The sequence below is a fragment of the Dromiciops gliroides genome, chromosome 1 (genome assembly GCF_019393635.1).
Source record: "Dromiciops gliroides isolate mDroGli1 chromosome 1, mDroGli1.pri, whole genome shotgun sequence".
Classification (NCBI taxonomy): Eukaryota; Metazoa; Chordata; class Mammalia; order Microbiotheria; family Microbiotheriidae; genus Dromiciops; species Dromiciops gliroides.
The window spans coordinates 849,547-871,810 of NC_057861.1; the positions used below are offsets into that span (position 1 = coordinate 849,547).

At 45.2% G+C, this 22,264-nt stretch overlaps 1 gene segment (V, D, J or C); it reads left to right on the plus strand.

Moving 5' to 3' along the window:
* The first annotated feature begins 17,050 nt into the window (after positions 1–17,050).
* On the plus strand, positions 17,051–17,639 carry LOC122734937. The segment is given in 2 exon segments: positions 17,051–17,159; positions 17,290–17,639. Coding segments are annotated over 2 exon segments (396 nt in total).
* The last annotated feature ends 4,625 nt before the right edge of the window (positions 17,640–22,264 follow it).

A 22,264-nucleotide genomic window follows, 5' to 3' on the forward strand; every position in this document is an offset into this window, starting at 1 on the left:
GTCACAATGAGTGGCAGGTTAGGACAGGTAGAAAAGAGCCTCAGAAGATGTCAAATTCCAGAAGTTTCATCTGGCCTTAAGGACCAGTGTCAAGTTCCTCCCCCTTGTTTCCTTAGCTCCATCTTTCCCAACTTCCTTTTGGATTTTGCCACTGAGAGGCACTTCTGACCATCGTCCTTACTGGCTCCAGCAGAAAGCTGACCAAGCTCCCAGGAAGCACATCTATGAAACAGTCTTTTAGGAGGAGTCCCTGGCTGGTTCTCAGGACCCTCATTAGAGACAAGGCGGCCATCACCATGTTAGGGCCAGATCTGAGGACGAGATTGTCCACTGATGGGCCTTGGCACAGTCAGAGTCTCAAAGGAGGAACCGAGACAAAGAGAGACTACCTGGTATCTGGGAGACTGGCTGCTTCTAGTTCTGTCCTGGAGGGGCTCCAGACTCTCTTCAATATCTGTCTCTTCCTGACTATCAGACCTTGGAATTGTGTCTCAAAGGGCACAAACCTACAGGTTGGGAAGCAGGACTAGAAAGCATCTTAGAGTAAAGATATAGAGAATATACCCAGAGAGTCTCTTAAGCCTTCCATCCATACGCCCTTCTCATTCTACGCTTTTCATCCCAGTGTCAAAGCATATTTAAACCTTCCCTCTTATCTGAACTGTGAACATTTAGACATAACCTTTTTGGGAACCTGAAAAGCTTTCCAGACTTTTCCCTAGCTTCTACCAAACTAAGTTCCAATTTCCCCAAGGGTTTTTGTGGAATAGTGAATTTTTGCCCCAATAGCTGGATCTTTGAATTTATCAAATCTAACTTTCTGTGCTCATTTGCTTCTGTATCTTGTGTGCCTAAACTGTTCTGCTGATTGACTTACCCATTTCTTATTCAATACAACATTGTTTAAGTTATTATGGCTTTATAGTATAGTTTGAAATCTGGTAGTGATAAACCATCTACCTTACAACTTTTATTTCCATTAATTCTCTTCACATATTTAACCTTTTGTGCCCCAGATGAATTTTGTTAGTCTTTCGTCTAACCCCCTAAAGTAACCCTTTAGTGGTATGATATCGAATACATAACTCAATGTAGGTAGTATTATCATTTTTATTATATTGGTTTGACCTTCCCAGAAGCAATGAATATTCCTCCACTTATTTAGATCTGTCTTTATTTGTGTAAAGAGTGTTTAATAATGGTGTTAATATGGTTCTTGTGTGTCTCAGCAGGTATACTTCCATGTATTTTACTTTGTCATTATTTTATTTTATTTTATTTATTTTAGTGAGGCAATTGGGGTTAAGTGACTTGCCCAGGGTCACACAGCTAGTAAGTGTTAAGTGTCTGAGGCCGGATTTGAACTCAGGTACTCCTGACTCCAGGGCCGGTGCTCTATCCACTGCGCCATCTAGCTGCCCCTGTCATTATTTTAAATGGAATTTTTCTTTCTCCTCCTGAATGATTTAGTTGATACTTTATTACATATACTGCATAAAATGCAGAGGGCAGTGTACATATTAATATTTTTTTTAGAAATATACAGGCAGGGGAAGCTAGGTGGTACAGTGGATAGAGCACCGGCCCTGGAGTCAGGAGGACCTGAGTTCAAATCGAGCCTCAGACACTTAACACTTACTAGCTGTGTGACCCTGGGCAAGTCACTTAATCCCAATTGCCTCAGAAAAAACAAAACAAAAACAAAAACAGAAATATAGAGGCAGCCTCATGATGGGAGAGTGGCTGGTGCCCTTTACATAGCTTCATCAACAGCGGCTGATGTGGGCACCTGCAGACCAGCTTTCTGTCATCCCTGATTAGAGCAACACCAAAGTCCCTCCAAGTCTAATGACCCCTGCCTTCCAGGGTCATCATGAGGATCAACTGAGATCATAGAATGCTCTGAAAACCCCAAAGTGGAATGTAAAGGCTAACTGTTCCTACAGTTGCTCTTTTTGCCAAGATCCTCTGAAGGGATGCAGTTGGTTTATCTGGTCAGGGGCTGGCTGGGCTGTCCTTAAGGACAGAGAAGGGGGATGGGATCCCAAGGCCACAGCCCAAAGACATGGGGCCATGGAACCAAACGACTGGCACATCCAGGTGTCTGCTCTAAGTCATCTGTCCTTGGTGTTTCTCATTGAGAATAGATGGCTTTGGGGGCTTGACTCCAGCAGGGGGCACTGTGGGACAACATGGGGTGTATTATGGAAGGGCATGATCACTGGAGGGAAACCATGACACCACAGGCCGAGTTGGCATTGCTTGGTCCTGAATGCTTGCTGTCCCTGCAGCTTTTTCCTGGCTGGCCCCAGTGGGGTATCCCCAGGGCCACTTCACTGTCTGCCCCACCTACCTCATTATTAACTCTAGAGCCAGCAGGGGCCCCAAACCAGGGTCCCAATACATGCAATGTTGAGTTATTTGCACCAGCCTCCCAGGGTGGGGTGGGTTGTGGGATAAGAGGGATGAGTGGGAGCTCAGCCCAAGGTCTGGGGACCAAGGAAGCAGAGGGTCTCCACCATGGCCTTGATTCCTCTCTTCATCCGCCTCACTCTCTGCCAAGGTTGGGGACAGATTCCTTGGGCTCTTGGGGGAGACAAAGGGGTGAGCTGGACATGAAGCTGGGGCATTGGGCAAAGTTGCTCCTGTCTCTACACCTGATATTTGTGTCTGTCTTGTTGGTTTCGGGGCTCAGTTCTCTGGCTGTGGTGACTCAGGAGCCATCTCTGACTGTGATCCCAGGAGGAACAGTTACCCTGACCTGCAGCTCCAGCACAGGGGCGGTCACCTCTGGGCACTATCCTTACTGGTTCCAACAGAAATCTGGTTAGAGTCCCAGGAGGCTCATCTATGATACCAGCAATCTCATATCAGGTGTCCCTGCCCGGTTCTCAGGGTCCCTGCTTGGGGACAAAGCTGCCCTCACCATCAAGGGGGCCCAGCCTGAGGACGAGGCTGACTATTATTATATGCTATGGTACAACAGTGGTACTCAGCCTCACACTGATACACTCAGCTGAGGAACTGGGACAAAAACTTTCTCTGGCCCAGAAAAGTCTCAGATGTAGAAGTTACCCACTATTGCTGAGAGCTCCAGCTTCTTGCCTAGGCTAAACCATGGATGACTTTCCATTCACTTCCATGTCCTTTGACCTGGCCTGCATGTATTTCCCAGGCCTGTCATTAGAGTGAGGTTTCCAGAGATTGGACCTAAGATGGTGGGGAAAGTAACTCTTACCCTTATAGACAGTTTCTGAAACCTTCCAGCTCAAAAAATTCTGAGGTCTCCATTCTCATCCCAGGCACAGCAATAGAGTTCTTTCCTGTCTCATCACCAGGTCTTTGAGGGCTAGTGAATCAATGCACTAACAATTAAAGAGGGGATGAACCTTCAAACACATCCTCATTCCCAGAGAAGGGCATCATTTATACAGATTTCCTTTACATGAGTTTTCAATCTAGTTTTAAAAGTAGAGTCTAGTAAGCTTGATTTTGATTCTGGTAAAAACTCCAGAATAGACTATCCCTCAATTTCTTGGAAATTTATTTTATTTTTAATTTATGTGATAAAACAAGCAGTTCCTTAATATAATACAAGAAAAGATGATTGCAAATGAAATTGTATACCTACTATTTACAAGTGACTATTCCTTTCAAATGTACAAAAGAAATTATCATGTGAATTTTTTCCTTTTTTTCCCTTCTCTCCCTTACTCCCCAGAAATGGCTACTATTAGACACAAATAGGTCTGTGTGTGTGTGTATACATACATACATACATACATACATACATACATACATATATTTAAAGAGTCAAATGTCTCTCATATATACATATATAAATACACACATATATATGTAAAATTATTATATGCATACTTCTTTTCATTAGTTCTTTCTCTGGATACAAATAGTATCTTTCTTTTTTTTTTTTTGTGAGGCAATTGGGGTTAAGTGACTTGCCCAGGGTCACACAGCTAGTAAGTGTCAAGTGTCTGAGGCCGGATTTGAACTCAGGTACTCCTGAATCCAGGGCCAGTGCTCTATCCACTGTGCCACCTAGCTGCCCTGTGGCATCTTTCTTTATAGGGTTTTTTTTTAGTGAGGCAACTGGGGCCAAGTGACTTGCCCAGGGTCACACAGCTAGTAAGTAGTAAGCATTAAGTGTCCGAGGCCGGATTTGAACCCAGGTACTCCTGACTCCAGGGCCGGTGCCCCATCCACTGCACCACCCAGCTGCCCCTCTTTATAGATTTTTTTTTTTTTAGTGAGGCAATTGGGGTTAAGTGACTTGCCTAGGGTCACACAGCTAGTAAGTGTTAAGTGTCTGAGGCCGGATTTGAACTCAGGTACTCCTGACTCCAGGGCCGGTGCTCTATCCGCTTCGCCATCTAGCTGCCCTCTCTTTATAGATTTTTAAAGGTAATTTGGCTTGAGTCAGTGGAAGATGAGATTTAAGAGACAAGTTAGGAGTGGGGGAAGGCTTAGAGAATTTAGACTTTGACAGTGCTCTTTTGGAATTTTAACCTGAAATTCACTTTTCAGTTCTGATGAAGTGAATGTACAACACTTTCTTATCAGAAACATTCATCATAGATTTGAGACAGTTATCACTGCCTAATACTTAAGTATGTTTGGTTTCTAAGCATTATACAATGTAATTCATAAGACCAATGCCAGAGGTTGCTATGATGTACAGAAACTGTCATAAGTTAAATTCAATATATAAAGCCTCAGGCAAACAAGCAAGATAACATTTGATTCACAGGGGTTCTATCTGCCAATAGAATGGGTCAATGGCTGCTTTGTTTAGTCAAGGAGCACAAAATGAAGATGAGATTTCCTTTTCATAAGCATAGAACAAAGAACAGAATAGGGTAGGTGAGGAAAAACACAATTGATTGTAAGCCTGGTGATATCATTGAGGACCACATGATTGGTTACATAGTTGAGGTGTGGGGAAAACATGATTGGTTAGAAACTTAGAATTAGGGGTTAGCAACAATGCCTTTCTTCCCTCCTGTGACTAAAAATGTTCATTGTTTGAGTCAACCTGCAAGAGCATAAATAGTGTTCCAGATATCCTTGAAGGATAGCTTGGTGGTGTAGAAATACTGGACCAGATTCCTTGGTATCCACTGTATTCCTTAGCAATGCCAATTCTTTTGAGGCAAGAATAGAAAAGTGATTTACCAGAGAACTAGTTTTCTAAATTTAAACTCTTTCCAGGCCAGCTGAAGTTCTGAACCCAGTTGAGGGACAAAAAACCATGACATACTTACAGGACAAAATCAATTCCTTGTAAACAGGATCAATTACAAATGATACAGAATCAAGTGAATCTTCTCAAAATGCAGTGACGACCACAAACAAGGAAACCCCCCTTGCCCCTCCCCAGATGGCCTTTTCCTCCTGCCCAAATACAGAGCTTAGCAATTGAATTAAATGAGTTAGCCAGGCAGCAGTCCAGAAGGTCACTCTATCCTTACTCTTCTATACTTTATGTATGGTGGAAGGATCTTAAAAAAAAACAACTTTTTTGGGGGTAAAAGACTAAATACTAAGAAAAAAATACCTTTTTCTACAATTCTTTCTAGATTCTCAGGGAAAGCCCCTTGGATTTGTGGGTAATAATTCTGGTATATAAAGGCCTTCCTTAGTAAAATGTATTGAAGGTTGTACCCAAAATTTTAGCAAAAGGTAACTGATCTCCTTTACATAAATGTCTCCTCATCCACCCGAGGTAGTTGCTTTTGCCCACCTTTCTTCATTGAGAAAGGCAATTGATTCCTTTAAAGGCAGCGTCATTGTTTACTTCAGGATTAGTGCAGGAGGGGATGAGATCTTGGCTATGTTTCTCACCTCTTCCCAGAACTTTCATTTACATATTATGATCTTTTTCTAGTTCAAAACTGAAAAAGAATTCCTCAAAACATGTTAGAAGGCATGGGAGAGAATTCTACATTGCACAGATCTGTATTATTATATATTCTTTCAAACCTAGGTATAAGTTTCTTCCATGCACTCAGATCCTTTGCACTGAATGGGCTATATGTTTTTGCTGTGCTCTTCTGCAGGTAGGGTCTGTAACATCCTGCAGGAGGAGCTGTTTCTGTTGATCTGATTCTAAAGACTGGTCTAAATCTGTTTCTGAACTCAGGTCATCTCCACTAGAGGGAGCTGTCTCAGTGTCTCTCTGACCATGTGGTCTAATATGGTCACATCCTTTTCTCTCTTTCCACATTTTTATGAAAAAATGCCACGTCACAATATTGCTAATAAAGAGGATAAAATTTATAATCACTAGAGCTATGATTATATTTGGATAGTAAAGTTCAAATTTAGTTGTAATGCCTCCAGTAATATTAAACATGTGCTCAGTGGGAAAGATAAACTCTCCCATACCATTGTTCCAAAGATTTTTTACTGTGTTTGTGAGGAAGAAGCCAGTAATGCTAGGAATAAGTATTGAACAGCCTATTAGTTTAAATTGGGACAATATGCTGTCCCCAAATATGCCAATTAGAATATACAAGGGAGGAGCCAAATATTCAATCATCGTGCAGTTTCAAATGGAGTGACTTTTCTCTGACCAGCAAGATAAATGCTAAGGTTTTTTAAGAGCAAGGGAGATTGCCTAAGGGGGCAGTGGGTAAGAGGCAAGAAGGTACCCCAGATTAGTTGGCTCAAGGCCAAATAAGGGGGAGGGGGGTTAAAGGAATTCACTAGGTTAATCAACTCCAGCCTGGCTTGTCAAAACTGTAGGGACCAATTTTTAATTGGGAAGTGTTAGCTATGTGGCTCGCCACAATATTGGGGCAAGTAAGCAGATGGACAGCCTCCCTCAAAAACAGAACAGGATTTATTAACAAGAATGAACTTAAAAAACATGAGCAAGATCAGTATAATTAAGGGAAAGGAAATAAAATGGGGGAAGGGATATGATACAACCTGAATAAACACCACTGTCCAGGAATCAGCTGAGAACACACATGGTTGCATCCTGTCGTCTTCCAGCTTCAAGCTAGAATGGTGAATCTCCTCCCTTCTTCTTCCCAGCAGACCCCAGGCTGACCACACACAGCCCCAAGTCAATTGGCTGGCAGCCCTGACTGACAGTCACATGACTACCCTCACTGGGCTTCCAGTCATTATAATTTTGCCAGGCCCATGTAGGTGTTGGCGAGTGGTGATGAGGTGAGGTGCCAGCACCATGGCGATGGCTACCACCAGTCGGTTGAGCACCATGCCTTTTGTGGAGGCACTGCGCCTGAGCCCCAGGCCAGTGTTCACACTGTTTTTTTTTTTTAATTCTAGCCAAAAGATGGGGTCATAAAAACCTCAAATAACAATTAATTGTTTAAAATTTAGAGGTCCTATGTAGTCCATTTGATTATTTATAATACGATAACTTAGTTGCTCACAATTGTCCTTTGAACAATATTGCTGTTACTGTGTATAATGTTCTCTTGTTTCCACTCATTTCACTCATTATTTCATGCAAGTCTTTCCATGTTTTTGTTTGTTTGTTTTTTGGGAGTTTTTTGTGGGGCAATGGGAGTTAAGTGACTCGCCCAGGGTCACACAGCTAGTAAGTGTCAAGCGTCTGAGGCAGGATTTGAACTCAGGTCCTCCTGACTCCAGGGCCGGTGCTCTATCCACTGCGCCACCTAGCTGCCCCCCATGGTTTTTGTTTTTTTTTAATAAAATCAACCAACTCGTCCCTCCTCACAGCCCAGCAGGATTCCGTTACAATCATACATCACAAAGTACTTTATCCATTCCCCAATTATGGTCATCCCCTCACTTTGCTCTTCTTTGCTGCCACAAAATCAATATTTTAGAACATGTAGCTTCTCTTCCTTTTTTCCTGAACACTTTGGCAAACAGACTTGAGTGCTGTTAATGCATCAAAGGGGATACTCAGTTTTCTAACTCTTGGGGCATTGTTACAGGTTTGCCTTCCAAAATGGTTGGTCAAGGGGGCAGCAAGGTGGTACAATGAATAAAGCACTGGTCTTGGATTCAGGAGTACCTGAGTTCAAATCTGACACTTACTGTCTGTGTGACCCTGGGCCAGTCACTTAACCCCCATAACCCTGCAAAAAATGGTTGAATCAGTTCACAGTTACACCAAGATTAGTATCAGTCTCCTAATTTTTCAACATTCACAGTCTCTCTAACCCTGCAGAAAAATAGGAGGAGAAGAGAATAAAGAGAGAGGGGCAAAAGAAGGAAGGGCAGAGTGGGGGAGGGGACAGACAGAAGCAAATCCCTTTTGAAGAGTGATAGGATGAAAGAAGATGGATAATAGAATAAATATCATGGGGAAGGGAATAGGATGGAAGGGAAACAGTTAACAATAGTAATCATGAAAAAGAGAAAAGGGGGAAAAATTGTACAAAAAATATTTATAGCAACTCTTGGTGGAGGCTAAGAATTGAGAATCAAGGGAATGTCCATCAATTGAGGAATGATGGAGACAGCTGTGCTATATGATTGTAGTGGAATGGTCTTGTGCTACAGGAAATGACAAACAGGATGATCCCCCCAAAACCTGGAAAGACTAATGAACATCAATGTATAGTGAAGTGAGCAGAGCTGGGAGTATTGTTCAATGAGCAATTGTGAATGACTTAACTACTCTCAGCAATGTGATGATCCAAGACAATCCCAAGAAACTAATGAGGAAGCTTACTCTGCACCCCTATAGAAAGAACTGATAAAAAGAACACTTGTGGATTGTACATATATAACCTGGTTGTGATCTTGTGGAGGGGGAAGGAAAGGGAGGGAGAAAAATTTGGAACTCTAAATCTAATGAAAATGAATGTTGAAAACTACCCTTACATGTAACTGGAAAATAAAATAAATGTTTGTTGCTGAAATAAAAGAAATGGGGGAAGCTGAAGGCAAAAAAAAAAAAAGACACCTCCTGCAGGAAGCCCAGCTGCTACCTAGCCTACCTTTCCAAACTACCTTATATTTAACTCCTATGTGTGTATACATATTTTTGTGTGTATAGAGAGAGATATTTATATATCTATATCTATCTATATATTTTTTACTTGATGTTCACTTTATGTATATTGGCTAGTTTTGTTGTCTCCCCCTTTAGAATGTAAGCTCTTTGTGAGTAGGGATCCATTCATTCTTTATGCCTACTGGATCTCCAGCAACGTGGCTGATACTAGATGGATAACTCTGTTGTTGTTGTTACAAATATAAAAAAAAGGGGCAGCTAGGTGGTGCAGTGGATAAAGCACCGGCCCTGGATTCAGGAGTACCTGAGTTCAAATCCGGCCTCAGACACCTGACACTTACTAGCTGTGTGACCCTGGGCAAGTCACTTAACCCTCATTGCCCTGCCAAAAAAAAAAAAAACAAATATAAAAAAAAGTTCCTTGATTTGGAAGGAACAACTGCCATTGGCTGGTTGAAAATTTGCCTCGTGGACACAGCTAGGGGGCACAGTGGATAAAACACTGGCCCTGGAGTCAAGAGGACCTGAGTTCAAATCTGGCCGCAGACACTTAACACTTACTAGCTGTGTGACCCTGGGCAAGTCACATAACCCTCATTGCCCCAACCCCCCCCCAAAAAAGAAAGAAAAAATAAAATGGAAAAAAAAATCAAAGAAGAGGCCTGGCCATCGGCTGTGCTGCTGCACCCTCAGGACCATGGACAGAGCCCATCTGACCAGCAGACAAAACCCTCCAGCTCAGTGGGAGCTCCTTGAGGACAGGAGCTGTCTTCATTTTCCACTTTTCCAGGCCTTAGCTTGGTGCCACCACGACACACACTTAATAGTTATTTTCCTTTTGTGTGAACAATCCATCCTTGTGGCTCTTACTAGACTCCTAGGGCAGAGGTGGGAAGGTCAAGAGTGCTTTGTATGAATCTGTCCCAGTGGATTCTCCTTGTTTGCAGATATGCCCCCAGTCTTCTTGGGGGCACCTATCACATTCAAAGGCTGACGTGGAGACATGACCTCTATGCATGTTGATGGCATCCTACCCTTTGGGAAAACTCTGGAAGAAGATGAGGAAAGATGCTGAAGGTGTTGGATCAGCCAGAAGAAAATGGCCTGAGACTTTTTTTTGTTTTTGTTTTTTGCGGGGCAATGGGTGTTAAGTGACTTTCCCAGGGTCACACAGCTAGTAAGTGCCAAGTATGTGAGGCCGGATTTGAACTCAGGTACTCCTGAATCCAGGGCCGGCGCTTTATCCACTGCGCCACCTAGCTGCCCCCATGGTCTGAGACTTTCAACAGTCAATGACTAGAGCTGTGCAGAGGCTGTTATAGATTTGACTTCATGTATCACAGGCAGGTGAAAACACATGCCCAGTGTAGACAGAAGTGCCCCTGACGACTCTATCCAAAGATCCTTTGAAACCTCAGAACTTCCTTCCCATTGGGGGTTACTCTTCACCACTGGTTAACAATGATGGAGCTTCTACCAAACCTCTAGATGTCCTCACTGGACCGTGGGTGACTGAAGAGTAATGAAGCAGAAGAACAAGAAGCAAACCTTTGTTTGAAAATGAGCTAAGCCTTTGGGTGACTATTGGAGAGTGAAAAAGAAGCCTCCAGGACCTGGTCCTGCCCTCACACATGCAGAAGGTTTTCCTCTCTTGAGCCCATCCACCTTTTGTCCTGTGGACAGATGCTACCTTGGGGGATGGGTGGGCAGTGAGCAGAGGTCTGTGGGGCTTAAAAGGATTGGGGTGGAGAGGTGGCCTGCAGCCATTAGGGGGCACTGTGGGGCTAGTCCTGGGCATTCAGGCCTGAGGAGCCTGGGGATGTCAGGTGGGGACCAGCCCAGCTGGCTGTGCCTGTGGCTGCCCTGACCCTGTGATGCCTCATGTGTGACATCTCAGCTGGGCGGGGCCAACATTTATCAATGAACCACCCCCATCCCCAGCATGACAGGCCCTGCCCACAGCACCTGTGACCCCATGGTTAGGATCCAGCCTTTATTGGAGAAGAGGCTGGATCAGACCCAGATTTGCATCCAGGCCCCTCCCACCCTCCCAACCCCCATGCCAGGCTTACAGGGGCAGGATAAGAGGGGAGTTTCTGTCTCAATTTCTGTCTCTTCTCCTCTGTCTGTCTGTCTCTCAGTCTCTGTGTCCATCTCTCTTTCTCTCTCTCTTTTTTTTTTTTTTTTTAGTGAGGCAATTGGGGTTAAGTGACTTGCCCAGGGTCACACAGCTAGTAAGTGTTAAGTGTCTGAGGCTGGATTTGAACTCAGGTACTCCTGACTCCAGGGCTGGTGCTCTATCCACTGTGCCACCTAGCTGCCCCCATCTCTCTTTCTCTTACATTCAAGGAGTTTCAATGACATCCTTGAGGTGTCACTGATAGTAAAAGCCAGCCACGGGCCTTGACCCCAGGTCACCTGACCCCACAACCAGTCCTTTCCCCCTGTTCCAAGCTGCCCTGGAGGATCCTGCCCACAGGAGGGGCTTTAACTGGGCCTTCTGGCTCCAGGATGGAGCTGACTGAGAAGAGGTGACAGGGAGGCCTCTGTCCTGGCTGCTCCAGCTGGGCCCTTTTGGCTCTCACAAGGAAGAGTCTTGTTGGGCCCAAATTTAATATATGGAGCATTAATTGGATGATTGGCCGAAATATTGGGGTCCCGGAAATAATGAGGGACCTCCGGGTTCAAAGCTCCCTCCCTGAATGGCCCTTTTAGATATTTCTCCCAGGCCAATAAGAAAGGAGCCTTACAGCTTCTTTTCTACAAAAGGATCAGATTTTATTACTTGGGAATTAATTAAACAACAAAGGTGAAATTAATAAAAAATCAAAGATAAGGAAATAGGGAAAAAGAAAAACAGATAAATCCTCGTAATTCTATCCTAAGTCTTTACAATCCCCAGATCATTTCTAATTAAGCTAATTCAAAGGAATGCAGGGTTTATTGTGTTCACTCACCACACCTGGAAAGTCTGCTAGCTATCTCCTCATCACAGGGAAGAACTGAGAGAGCCAGGGGGCTAGCGCAAGAGAGTTCTCAAAGTGACTAGTTGCCTCCCTTCAACAAGTGTTCAATCTCCCTCCCCCAAAAGGGGAGGTCCTTCAAAAACTGCCTATGGGGAGTTCTCCTGACCTTGGTAGCATACATAACTTCAGGGTGGGCCAGGTGTGGCCCCTCCCAAATGAGTCAGCTGAGTTCTAGTAATTTTTACCACAAATAATTTTTACCACATTCTGGTTTGTCTAAAGTGACCCCTTGGACACCTGCCACTTCTCATGAGTATGTGACCACACACACCTCCAAGGGGAAGGAAAGGGGCATCCCAGGCAGTGGAGAGGAAGCATGGACAGAGATCCTGACCTCAGCTGCTGACAGGGCCTGGCTATGTTTGCACCCCTGTGATCCAGGAGCCCCCCCTCCAACAGGCCTTGGCCATGAGGCCTCAGGGAGGCTGAGTCCCACACACTCCAAACCCCTCTCCCAAGTGTGAAACATCAGGCCAGCCCCCAACCAAGCTCTAGGAAGCAGGAGATGGTCCAGCACCCCCTGGCCCCTGGGTCATAGTGCCATGGCTTTCTACTTGGCCATGTCTACTCAGCCTCCACACCAATGAGCTCAATCCCCATCTGTCCCACAAAAAATTCAGGAAATGAAGAGCCAAGTATATTAGTGGTAAGGTCCTCCTCTTCAGGAAGTTTTGTGGGCTTGGGGATAAAGGGTCAGGACAACCTGACTTCAAAAGCAGCCTGAGGTAATTGATAGCTCTGGGACTTTGGCTAAACCACTCAAGCTTCCTGGGTCATTTCCCTAATCAGTAAGGCCAGCATAGTAATGTATCTTCCACTTAGTGTAGTTCTGAATACAAAGTGAGACAATGTCCATAAAGGATTGGCAAACTCTATATCTCTACATACACACTATTTGTTCTTCTATTTTCTTTTCCTACAATGGTGATGACCATGACCACAGGATAGCTGTGCGTGTGTGTGTGTGCGTGCGCGTGTGTGTGTGCATCTGTGTGTGTGTGTGCGCGTGTGTGTGTGTATGTGCATCCGTGTGTCTGTGCGTGTGTGTGTGTGTGTGTGTGTGTGTGTGTGTGTGTAGAAAATCAGGGAATGAAACAAAATCTTTCTTTGGGGAGCCCCTCTTTGTGCACTCCTTCAGGGGCTTGGCACAGGCTCTCCCATTTCCATGACAGAGTTGGGGCAAGATCTTTTCAGCTCCATTGGACTACATCATCACCAACTCTATGCACATGATTCTCAGATATCTCTGTCCAGCACTGCCCTCTCTCCCAACTTCCAGTCTCCCATATCCAACAGTCTATTGGTCATCTCAAAGCCAGTGTCCTATAGACATGTTTTAAAAATAAAAGTATTTTATTATTATTTTCCATCCTATAGACATCTTAAACCCAACACATCCAAAACTGAACTCATTCACTCTCTCTGTAAAACCCTTCAAGCTGTGCTAAGCTCTGAACAAAGAAAGGGAAATGACAATCCGTGTTTCAAGGAGCTTACCATGTAAAGGGGGAGACACAGTGTAAACTGCTGTGTACAGAGCCATGGACACTGACTACGCTGGAGGTATTCAGTGGAAGGAAGGTGCTGGAGCTAAGAAGGATGGGAAAGGCTTCCTGCAGGCTCAGATTTTATCTGGGAAGTGAAGGGTGTCAGGGAGCCAGATATGGGAAGGCAGAGCACTGCAGGCTTTGGAGGCCAGCCTGTGGAAATGCTCTGAGGAGGGAGATGGAGAGTCTGATGAGAGGAGCAGCCTCTCTGCTGGTCCCTGCCTCCCCTCAGCTCTCTAGGCCAGACAATAGGATGCAGTTTGTGTTGGTCTCTGCCTCTGTCTCTCTGCCTCTGTCTTCCCATCTCTGTGTGTCTCTCTCATACATTCCAGGAAGATTCAGTGAGATTCCCAAAGTCACTCTGATTGTAAGTGCCAGAAATGGACATTACCCTTAAAGCCAGGACTTCTGTCCCCAGAACCAGAACTTTCCCCTGTTCAGGTTCCTTGGCGGAGACTGAGCCTTCATGCCTCAGGATTTGGGTGGGGAAGAGGAGATGAGGGGGAGGCCTCTGCTCCCACTTTCCCTTGGAAAGAGCAATCTCAGGTGTCCAAGGTGAGCCCTTGGACACCTCCCTGTGCTCATGTAGGCATGAGGACAGACACCTTCAAGGGAAAGACAAGGGGCAGCAGAGACTCTAGAGGGGAAGTGTGACTGTAGCTCATGACCTCAGCGGTGACCATCCCTGGCCACATTTGCCGACCTTTGTGAATAAGCCCACACCCCCAGTAGGCCTTAAGAAGCATCCCCCTGGCCTTGTCAGTGCTCATGGGACCTGCAGACTCTTCTGGCCACAGGCAGTGCTCCTTTCCCTTGGTGCCCACCCAGACCTTGAGGCCTGCTCAGGCAAAGCTCAGCTCATGCTTCTGGGTTTGGCAGCTGGAGGGAGATGAGGGAACAAACCAAGTTCATTTCCCTCCCACCTCCACACCTGAGAATACAAGGTGCTATGACATGGAGAGAGGACCTGCCATTTATCCCACAACACAGATAGCACAGAGTCAGGGAAAGTCCACAGGATGTGTGGGTGTTTGTGGGGCAGGGAGTGACGCCTAACCCTGGAGGCCCCTTTGTCCTGGAGGGACCAGAAAATCATGTGAGGAGCAGAAGGCAAAGCTCTCAGACAAGAATGGGGTGGACTGCTGCCTGCGGCAGGAGCCCCCTGGGAATCACAGTAAAAAAAACAAGAAGTTTAGCATTTATACACGACTTTAAGGTTTGGCAGGCACTTTATAGATAAGGCCTCCTTTGAATCTCACCACAGCCTTGGAAAGTACATGCTACAAATGAGGAAACTGAGGCTGAGAGGATGCTTGTGATGCCCAGGGTCAAACAGCTAATATCTGAAGTGAGATTTGAACTCAGGTCTTCCTCATTTCAGGTCCAGCCAGGAACCTCCCTGGACCAAGATGTGCTCTCACTCCACTTGGTCTGGATCCCCTAATTCCTGTCCTATCCTGTGTCCCCTCCTCAGTCTCTGTCTCTTGCTGTCTCTGTCCCTCTCTAGGTACCATGTGTGAGCATCATTCCCAGCTCAGTAACCCCTGTCCCACCCAAGAACGACCTTGTCTGCCCTCTCCTGGACTCAGTGAAAACTGCAGGTGACTGCCCCACTGCTTGCATCCCCAAGGCTCATCACCTTTCCTGAATATGACAAGGGATTCTGGTCTAACACAATTTCCTAAAAAAAAAAAAAAAAAAAAAATCCAGGGGAAAGGTAGGTGGTGCAATGGATAAAACACTTACCATTGATTCAGGAAAAACAGTTCAAATCTGGCCTCAGACATTTGACACTTACTGGCTGTGTGACTCTGGGCAAGTCACTTAACCCTCATTGCCCCGGGGAAAAAAAGTTCATTAAAAAATCTAAATTTCCTTATTTATTTATTTTACATTAAAATTTCTGAACCATCTCCCTCCCTCCACATCCCTTACTGGAGAGGGCTACCTTTTGACACATACATACATACACACATATGTAGATACATACATACAAATACATACACACGTAATACCATAACATGTATGCTTCTATTTATTAATTCTTCCCCTTGAAGGTGGATGGCAATTCAGAGGTCCTATGGACTCCATTTAATTTTTTATTATACTTACAATTATGTAGTTGTTCACAATTGCTCTTTGAACAATAGTGCTGTTATTGTGTAGAATGTTCTGCCACTTCCACTCCTTTCACTCTTCATTATTTCATGCAAGTCTTTCCATGTTTTATCAACCAACTCAAGGAGGAGCGAAGATGGCAGAGAGAAGCCAGAAGTTGCCTGAGCTCTGCGTTTCCCTCCCATGAACATTAAATCAAGCCTCTACATGGATTCTGAAACTACAGAACCTACAAGAAGACAGAGATAAATCTTCTAACTTGGGACAATTCAGAAGACTTCAGGAAAGGTCGGTCTCCCTCGGGCAAAAGGGGAGCACGGCATAGCTCAGAACTGCAGAGTGGAGCATCGAGGGGGCTGGGCAAGTCAGCAGAAGGCTCTTGGCCACAGTGGAGCAACTGAGGCCCCTTGATCCTGGTTCAGCAAGCTGGTGGTGCATCGGGCCAGTTGTGAGTTCTACCAGCACAAGCTGAGAGGCCAGGCTGGCAGCTGGAGGGTCACCCACAGTCCCAGCCACCCCAGGGCCAGAAGCAAGCAGAGGGAGCAAGCCCAGGGTGGTGAGGAACCCACAAGGTACAGAGGCCTCAGAGCAGAAAGCCAGTGACACAGCCCCTATCCCCCAGCACAAGAAGCTTGAAATAGTGACCCTGGTATCCCAGGAGCTGACCACAATTAAAAAAAAATAAGCCACAATATGAGTAAGAAACAGAAAAGGGCTCTGACCATTGAGAGCCTCTGTGTCCACAGGGAAGGGCTAAACACATACTCAGATGAGGACAATACTCTCAAATTGCCCACATGGGAAGCCTCAAGAGGGAAGATGAATTGGTCTCAAGACCAAAAACGCTTCTTGGAAGAGCTCAAAAAGGATTTAAAAGATCGATTGAGAGGAAAGGCACTAAGCTTTCAGAACTCATGACATGATCGCTCCCAACCCCCTCCAAATAATGCCATAGGACAATTCCTGGAACAGCAAAAACCAGAAAGGAACAAGCTGAGATGATTCTCCAGCCAAAGATGGCTTTGAAGGTCAGCAGGAGGGGGCTTTGGGGTGGGATGATGGCCTGCAGCCACTAGGGGGCACTGTGTGGCTGGGCCTGGGGATGTCAGGTGGGGACCAGCCCAGCTGGCCCTGCATGTGGCTGCCCTGACCCTGTAATGCCTCATGTCTGACATCTCAGCTGGGCAGGGCCAAGGTTTACCAAAGAACCACCCCCATCCCCAGCATGATAGGCCCTCCCCACAGCACCTGTGACCCCATGTTTAGGACCCAGCCTTTATTGGAGAAGAGGCTGGATCAGACCCAGATTTGCATCCAGGCCCCTCCTACCCTCCCCATCCCCATCCCAGGCTTACAGGGGCAGGATAAGAGGGACCTGGAGGAGCCCAGGCCCAGCTGGGAGCTCTTTGGGGAGCAGAGCACTTGGGGTCCCCTGCACCATGGCCTGGCCTCTTGTCTGCCTCTTCCTGCTCACTGTCTGCTCAGGTCAGGGCTGCCCTCAGACCCCTCCCTGTCCTGCTCCCTCATCCCTGCCCCTGGTTCTCTGCTGAGGGTCTCAAAGCCCCTTCCCCATTTCTTCTTGTTCTAGAACATTAATGAGTATCTGTGTTTGCAGGTTCCTTCTCCCAGCTTGTGGTGACTCAGCCTCCCTCTGCCTCTGCATCCCTGGGAGCCACAGCCAAACTCTCCTGCACCCTGAGCGGTGGGGACAGCAGCAGGAGTATTTATTGGTACCAGCAGAGACCAGGGAAGGCCCCTCGGTACATCATGTATGTCACTAGCTATGGAAGTGCAGGCAGGGCCGATGGGATCCCTGATCGCTTCTCTGGCTCAGGCTCTGGGGCCACCAGATACTTGTCCATCAGCAACATCCAGCCTGAGGATGAGGCCGATTACTACTGTCAGTCCTATGATGGTGCTGGTGGTGGTTATTATCACACAGTGACACACTCAGTGGGGAAGTGAGACAAAAACCTCCCCTGCCAGCCCAGGCCCAAGTGCCCCCCCATCCCCCTCAGGGTCCCAGAGGTCTGCAGCCTCTGCAGCTCTGACCTTCTCTGTCTTTGTTTTGTTTTCTCAGTCTCTTCCTTTCTCTGTCTCTCCCAGTCTCTGTGTCCTTCTCTCTTTCTCTTACACTCAGGGAGTTTCAGTGACTTCATTGAGGTCTCGCTGATAGTAAAGGCCAGACATGGGCCTTGACCCCAGGTCACCTGACTCCACAGCCAGTCCTTTCCCCCTGTTCCAAGCTGCCCTGGAGGAGCGGGACTGCAGGAGGGGCTTTAGCTGGGCCTTCTGGCTCCAGGATGGAGCTGATTCAGAAGAGGTGTCAGACCCCTGAAATCATCTTCCTTGTCTTTTTTTAAAGCACAAAAATGTTCCATCACTGTCATATACCACAGCTTGTTTAGCCATTCCCCAGTGGCTGCACTGTCCTTTCATTTCCAATTCTTAGCCACCACAAAAAGAGCTGCTATACATGTTTCTGTACAGATAGGTCTTTTTCTCTGGGAGATGTCTTTGTCCTATCAACCTATAGTGGTATTGCTGGATCAAAGGGTATGCACAGTTGTGGAGCCCTTTGGGCATAGGTCCAAATTGCTCTCCAGCATGGTTGCATGCTTTCACAACTTCTCCAAGAGGGGATTAGTGTCCCAGGTTCCCACATCCCTTCCAACGTCCAATATTTTTCTTTTATTGTTATTTAAGAGGCATTTTAAAAAATTTTTGGAATGAAATAAGCATTTCAATTAAAAAAGTATAATGAAAAAGGTGATTACACATGAAATCTACTCTTCAGAACTTGCTATTCCTTTCAAGTATACAACAAAATTGCCATGTAAATTTAATTTCTTCCTGGTTGCCCATTGGGGTGGGACAGCCGAATCCTTACCCCCAATCCACTGGTACCCCTGTACTTACCCCCCCAGGCCAGCCATTCAGTCCAACCGCACGCTCAGTTCCAGAAGACACCGGTGCTGCAGCCGATTCAGAGGCACTGGGGCAAATTCCTCTGGCGGGTGTCTGGTGTGTCAGCCCGATTGTGTGGTTAGGCTTTATTCGTGGCCCAGCACGGCCCCCTGAAATCTATCTATAGCTGGAGAAAACTCTCAGCCCGTATTTTTGTGTGTTTTTCTACCCCAAGGGTTCTTTTATTGCTATTTTTGGGGTTATTGTATCAGGAGCCCTGTGAGCTTAATGTCTTTCCTCTGCCATCTTGGCTCTGCCCCTGCCCCTGCCCTAATCTTTTTGATATCATGTAGTCTCCTACTATCTTCTTTAGGATTTTTACATTCATATTCATTGTTTTTGCTCTTCCTCATTTAGATATCCATACCATGTCTGGCCCTATTCAGTTTCCTGCTTCCCTGCTACTGTCTTCCTTGGGCAGCCCAGCTGCCTCTCCTCACCAGCCCAGCCCAGCCTGGGCCCAGGCTGACCTGAGAGAATCCTTCAAACTCATTTTTGGGATTTGAATGAATCTGAATTCCAAGCACCACCTTTCTGGCTCGCTCTAGCTTCCCCAGGCTAAGTAGATTCCTAGTGTCTTTGGTCTCCACTGCTCTGCCCTTCTCTCAGGGACTTTCTCTGGCCTCCTGGTCATTGTCTCTTCCCATCTTTAAGTGAAGAAACATGAAACCCTCTTGCCCCCTCACCCCAGTACTGGCCCATTTTCAAACATTGATCAAAGAAGCCCTGTTGGTCTTAGCACAGTGCCTGGCACAGGGAAAATCCTGTTTTCTTGTCCTTTTAGAGGTCTTTAGTGGGGCAGCTAAGTGGCCCAGTGGTTAGAGCACTTGCCCTGGAGTCAGGAGGACTCAGACTCTTGACACTAACTGTGTCACCCTGGAGAAGTCACTTAACCCCAATTGACTCAAACATGCAGGGGTATCTCCAGTTGTCCTTATGTATTGTGTGAGGGAAAAATCCATCCTCTTCTCAATAATTCTCAGGAACTCAGCAGCAAAGTGACAAAGGCTCTTTATTTCATTCTCATGAGAAGGAGGCACCCTAGTGTGCAGCTAGTGGGTGCCCAGAAAGGGGGCTTGAAGGCCCTGTTTTATACCCTAGTCCCTAATGCAAAATGGACCCTGTGAGATTTAAAATTGGATATTAGATCATAAATCTCCCCTACTTAACCCTTCCCTTAATTCATCTCCCAGACTAGTAAATGGAAGAAGCTTCTGGTTTTCTAGATAGAGCCTTTATTGTATATAAGGTGTTGTTGATTAGAAGGATAGGAAAACAGAAATACAGTACAAATCGTCTTAAATCTAGGCTGTCTATATTCCTTATAAAAACTCACCAAACCGATTTAGGCCACCTTTGGAGTGAGTCAGACCGTCTGTGCCGCGCCGCCCGGAGTCCCGCCAAGCCGGCAAAAAAAAGGCTACTCCCGTTCTCTCCACCCCGGAAGTCAAAAAAACCCGGCAGGCAGTCTGACATGCGCAGCAGGCGCACTGTACCTGGCAGGCAGTCTGACATGCGCAGCAGGCGGACTGTACCCGGCAGGCAGTCTGACATGCGCAGCAGGCAGACTGTTCATCTCCTCCCCAAAAGGGTGGTCCTTGAAAAACTGGCGTCTTTCACTTATCCTAACCGACTGTTAAAAACTTTCATATTTTACCACATTTCCCCCCTTTGCTTCCTCAAGAAACGGAATGTTTCCTTGATGGAACAGTAAAAAGAATATAATAACTTTTGCTGACTAATAATATGCGAACAACAATACAGAAAAGGAAGAGAGGAAAGTTTTGTCCAGAGGGGCGATTTTTTTTTTTTCCTCATGAACCGACGCTTTGACATTAGTCTTGCAAAGGGAGAGCCTCTGCAGAGAGTACATGTTACAGATAGTATATAACAGAAAGGAGATAGTAAAAGCTAATAAAGCAAAACAGTTCATATAAAGTCTCTGAGTTCTCTTGTCTTCTTGAAGTGGTAAGATGTCATCAGGAGGAAACTGGATTCTGGTCTGGAAAACTGGATTCTGGACTCTGGTCTGGAAAGCTGGATTATCTTCTTTAACTGTTTGAATTGCTGTATTTTTAAAACCTTAGCATAGCATTGTCAATGATCAAATTAATAAATTCCATTACATTCCCTCCTTTATATGGTTAGACTTGTAATAGAGGGTTGAGGTAGTTATGCAATGTGTAACACTTTTTACCACCATGTGTCTGGATCAAAGCCAAATTTAGTATGTGTTCATGACACCTGAAAATGTTATGGAAAGGTTATCATACCATATCTCATGGTTCTGAGACAGCCAGTGATTGTGCTAGGCCACAGGTGAATTCAACTGAGTGAGATAAAAAGATAAATAAGTTCAGTTAAATTAGGTTAAATTAGGAGGGAGAGAGGATGAATACTGGACTGTGCCTAGTAATTGTGCTCTACATAGTCACCATCATAAGCAAACCATGGACTTACGTATACCTGTCTCTCCTTTTGTTGCACATATATTCTCTCCAGGGCCTGCGTCAGAGTTCACAGCAAGTTAGTCTCTGAAATGATAAGTTTCCATATTTCTGAAATCTCATTAATTTCACCAAAGACAATATGATGGTAAAAATGTGTGCTATGCTGCATAACTGAGAATATATTAGTGATATATACAATAATTCCAAACCATACCCAGAGTATAATGACATATAAATGATAAACGAATGTAAATAGCTGATTATATTAGACATTGTTACATAATCTTCTTTTAGACATTATTACATAATCTTCTTTTAGCAAGTAGACCACATCATCTTATACATGAATTCTCTGGTATAACAGTAGCAGATACTTAAAGTGGTGATTAATTCATCAAAAAGAAATAAGACTTCAATTAGCAAGATTCAATATTCAATGTTTTCAGTGAGGTATCAGGCAATTTCTGGTACTTTTTAGTTAAACAGAACAACATACAAGAGAAAGGAGAAAAATAAATAAATAAAACAAAACTCATTAGAACTCATGGTTCTCTCAAAAAGAAAGAGTAAATAAAAAAAAAGAAGAATTCTGGTAGCTTCTGAGGCCCGATAGCCTCACCCACAGCATATACTTAAAATGTCTTTGAATAATCACTTAGTCGTATGAACTATGGATGTGGTATTAAAAGGTATTTCAATTGCAGGCATAAAATTTCTACTTATATTAAACGTATTTTCCCAAAGATTCTCACGTATACTATTATACAAAAAACTTTTTGCTGCCTGAATGAGGAAAAAACCAATAATGTTATGAAGGACCATTGAATAAACTATTCCTCTAAGTCGGGATGTTATGCTGTCCCAATACATTCCGATGAGAAAAATCAAAGGGATGGTAGAATATTCGAGCATCTTGCCCTTTAAACTGGGCTGGCTTTTCTGTTTAAAGCAAGACTTTTAGAGGCTTAAAGTCTTTAAGGGAGATTAGACAAAGGGAAAGTCCGCGGGGGGGGGGGGGGGGGGGGGGGGTATTTGGAAAATCCACCGAATTAGCCGGCTTATGGCCAAACTAGGGAGGGTGGGAGGGTCCTTAAGGTCCCTTCGGGGTCGCCAAACTGTGAGATTTAAAATTGGATATTAGATCATAAATCTCCCCTACTTAACCCTTCCCTT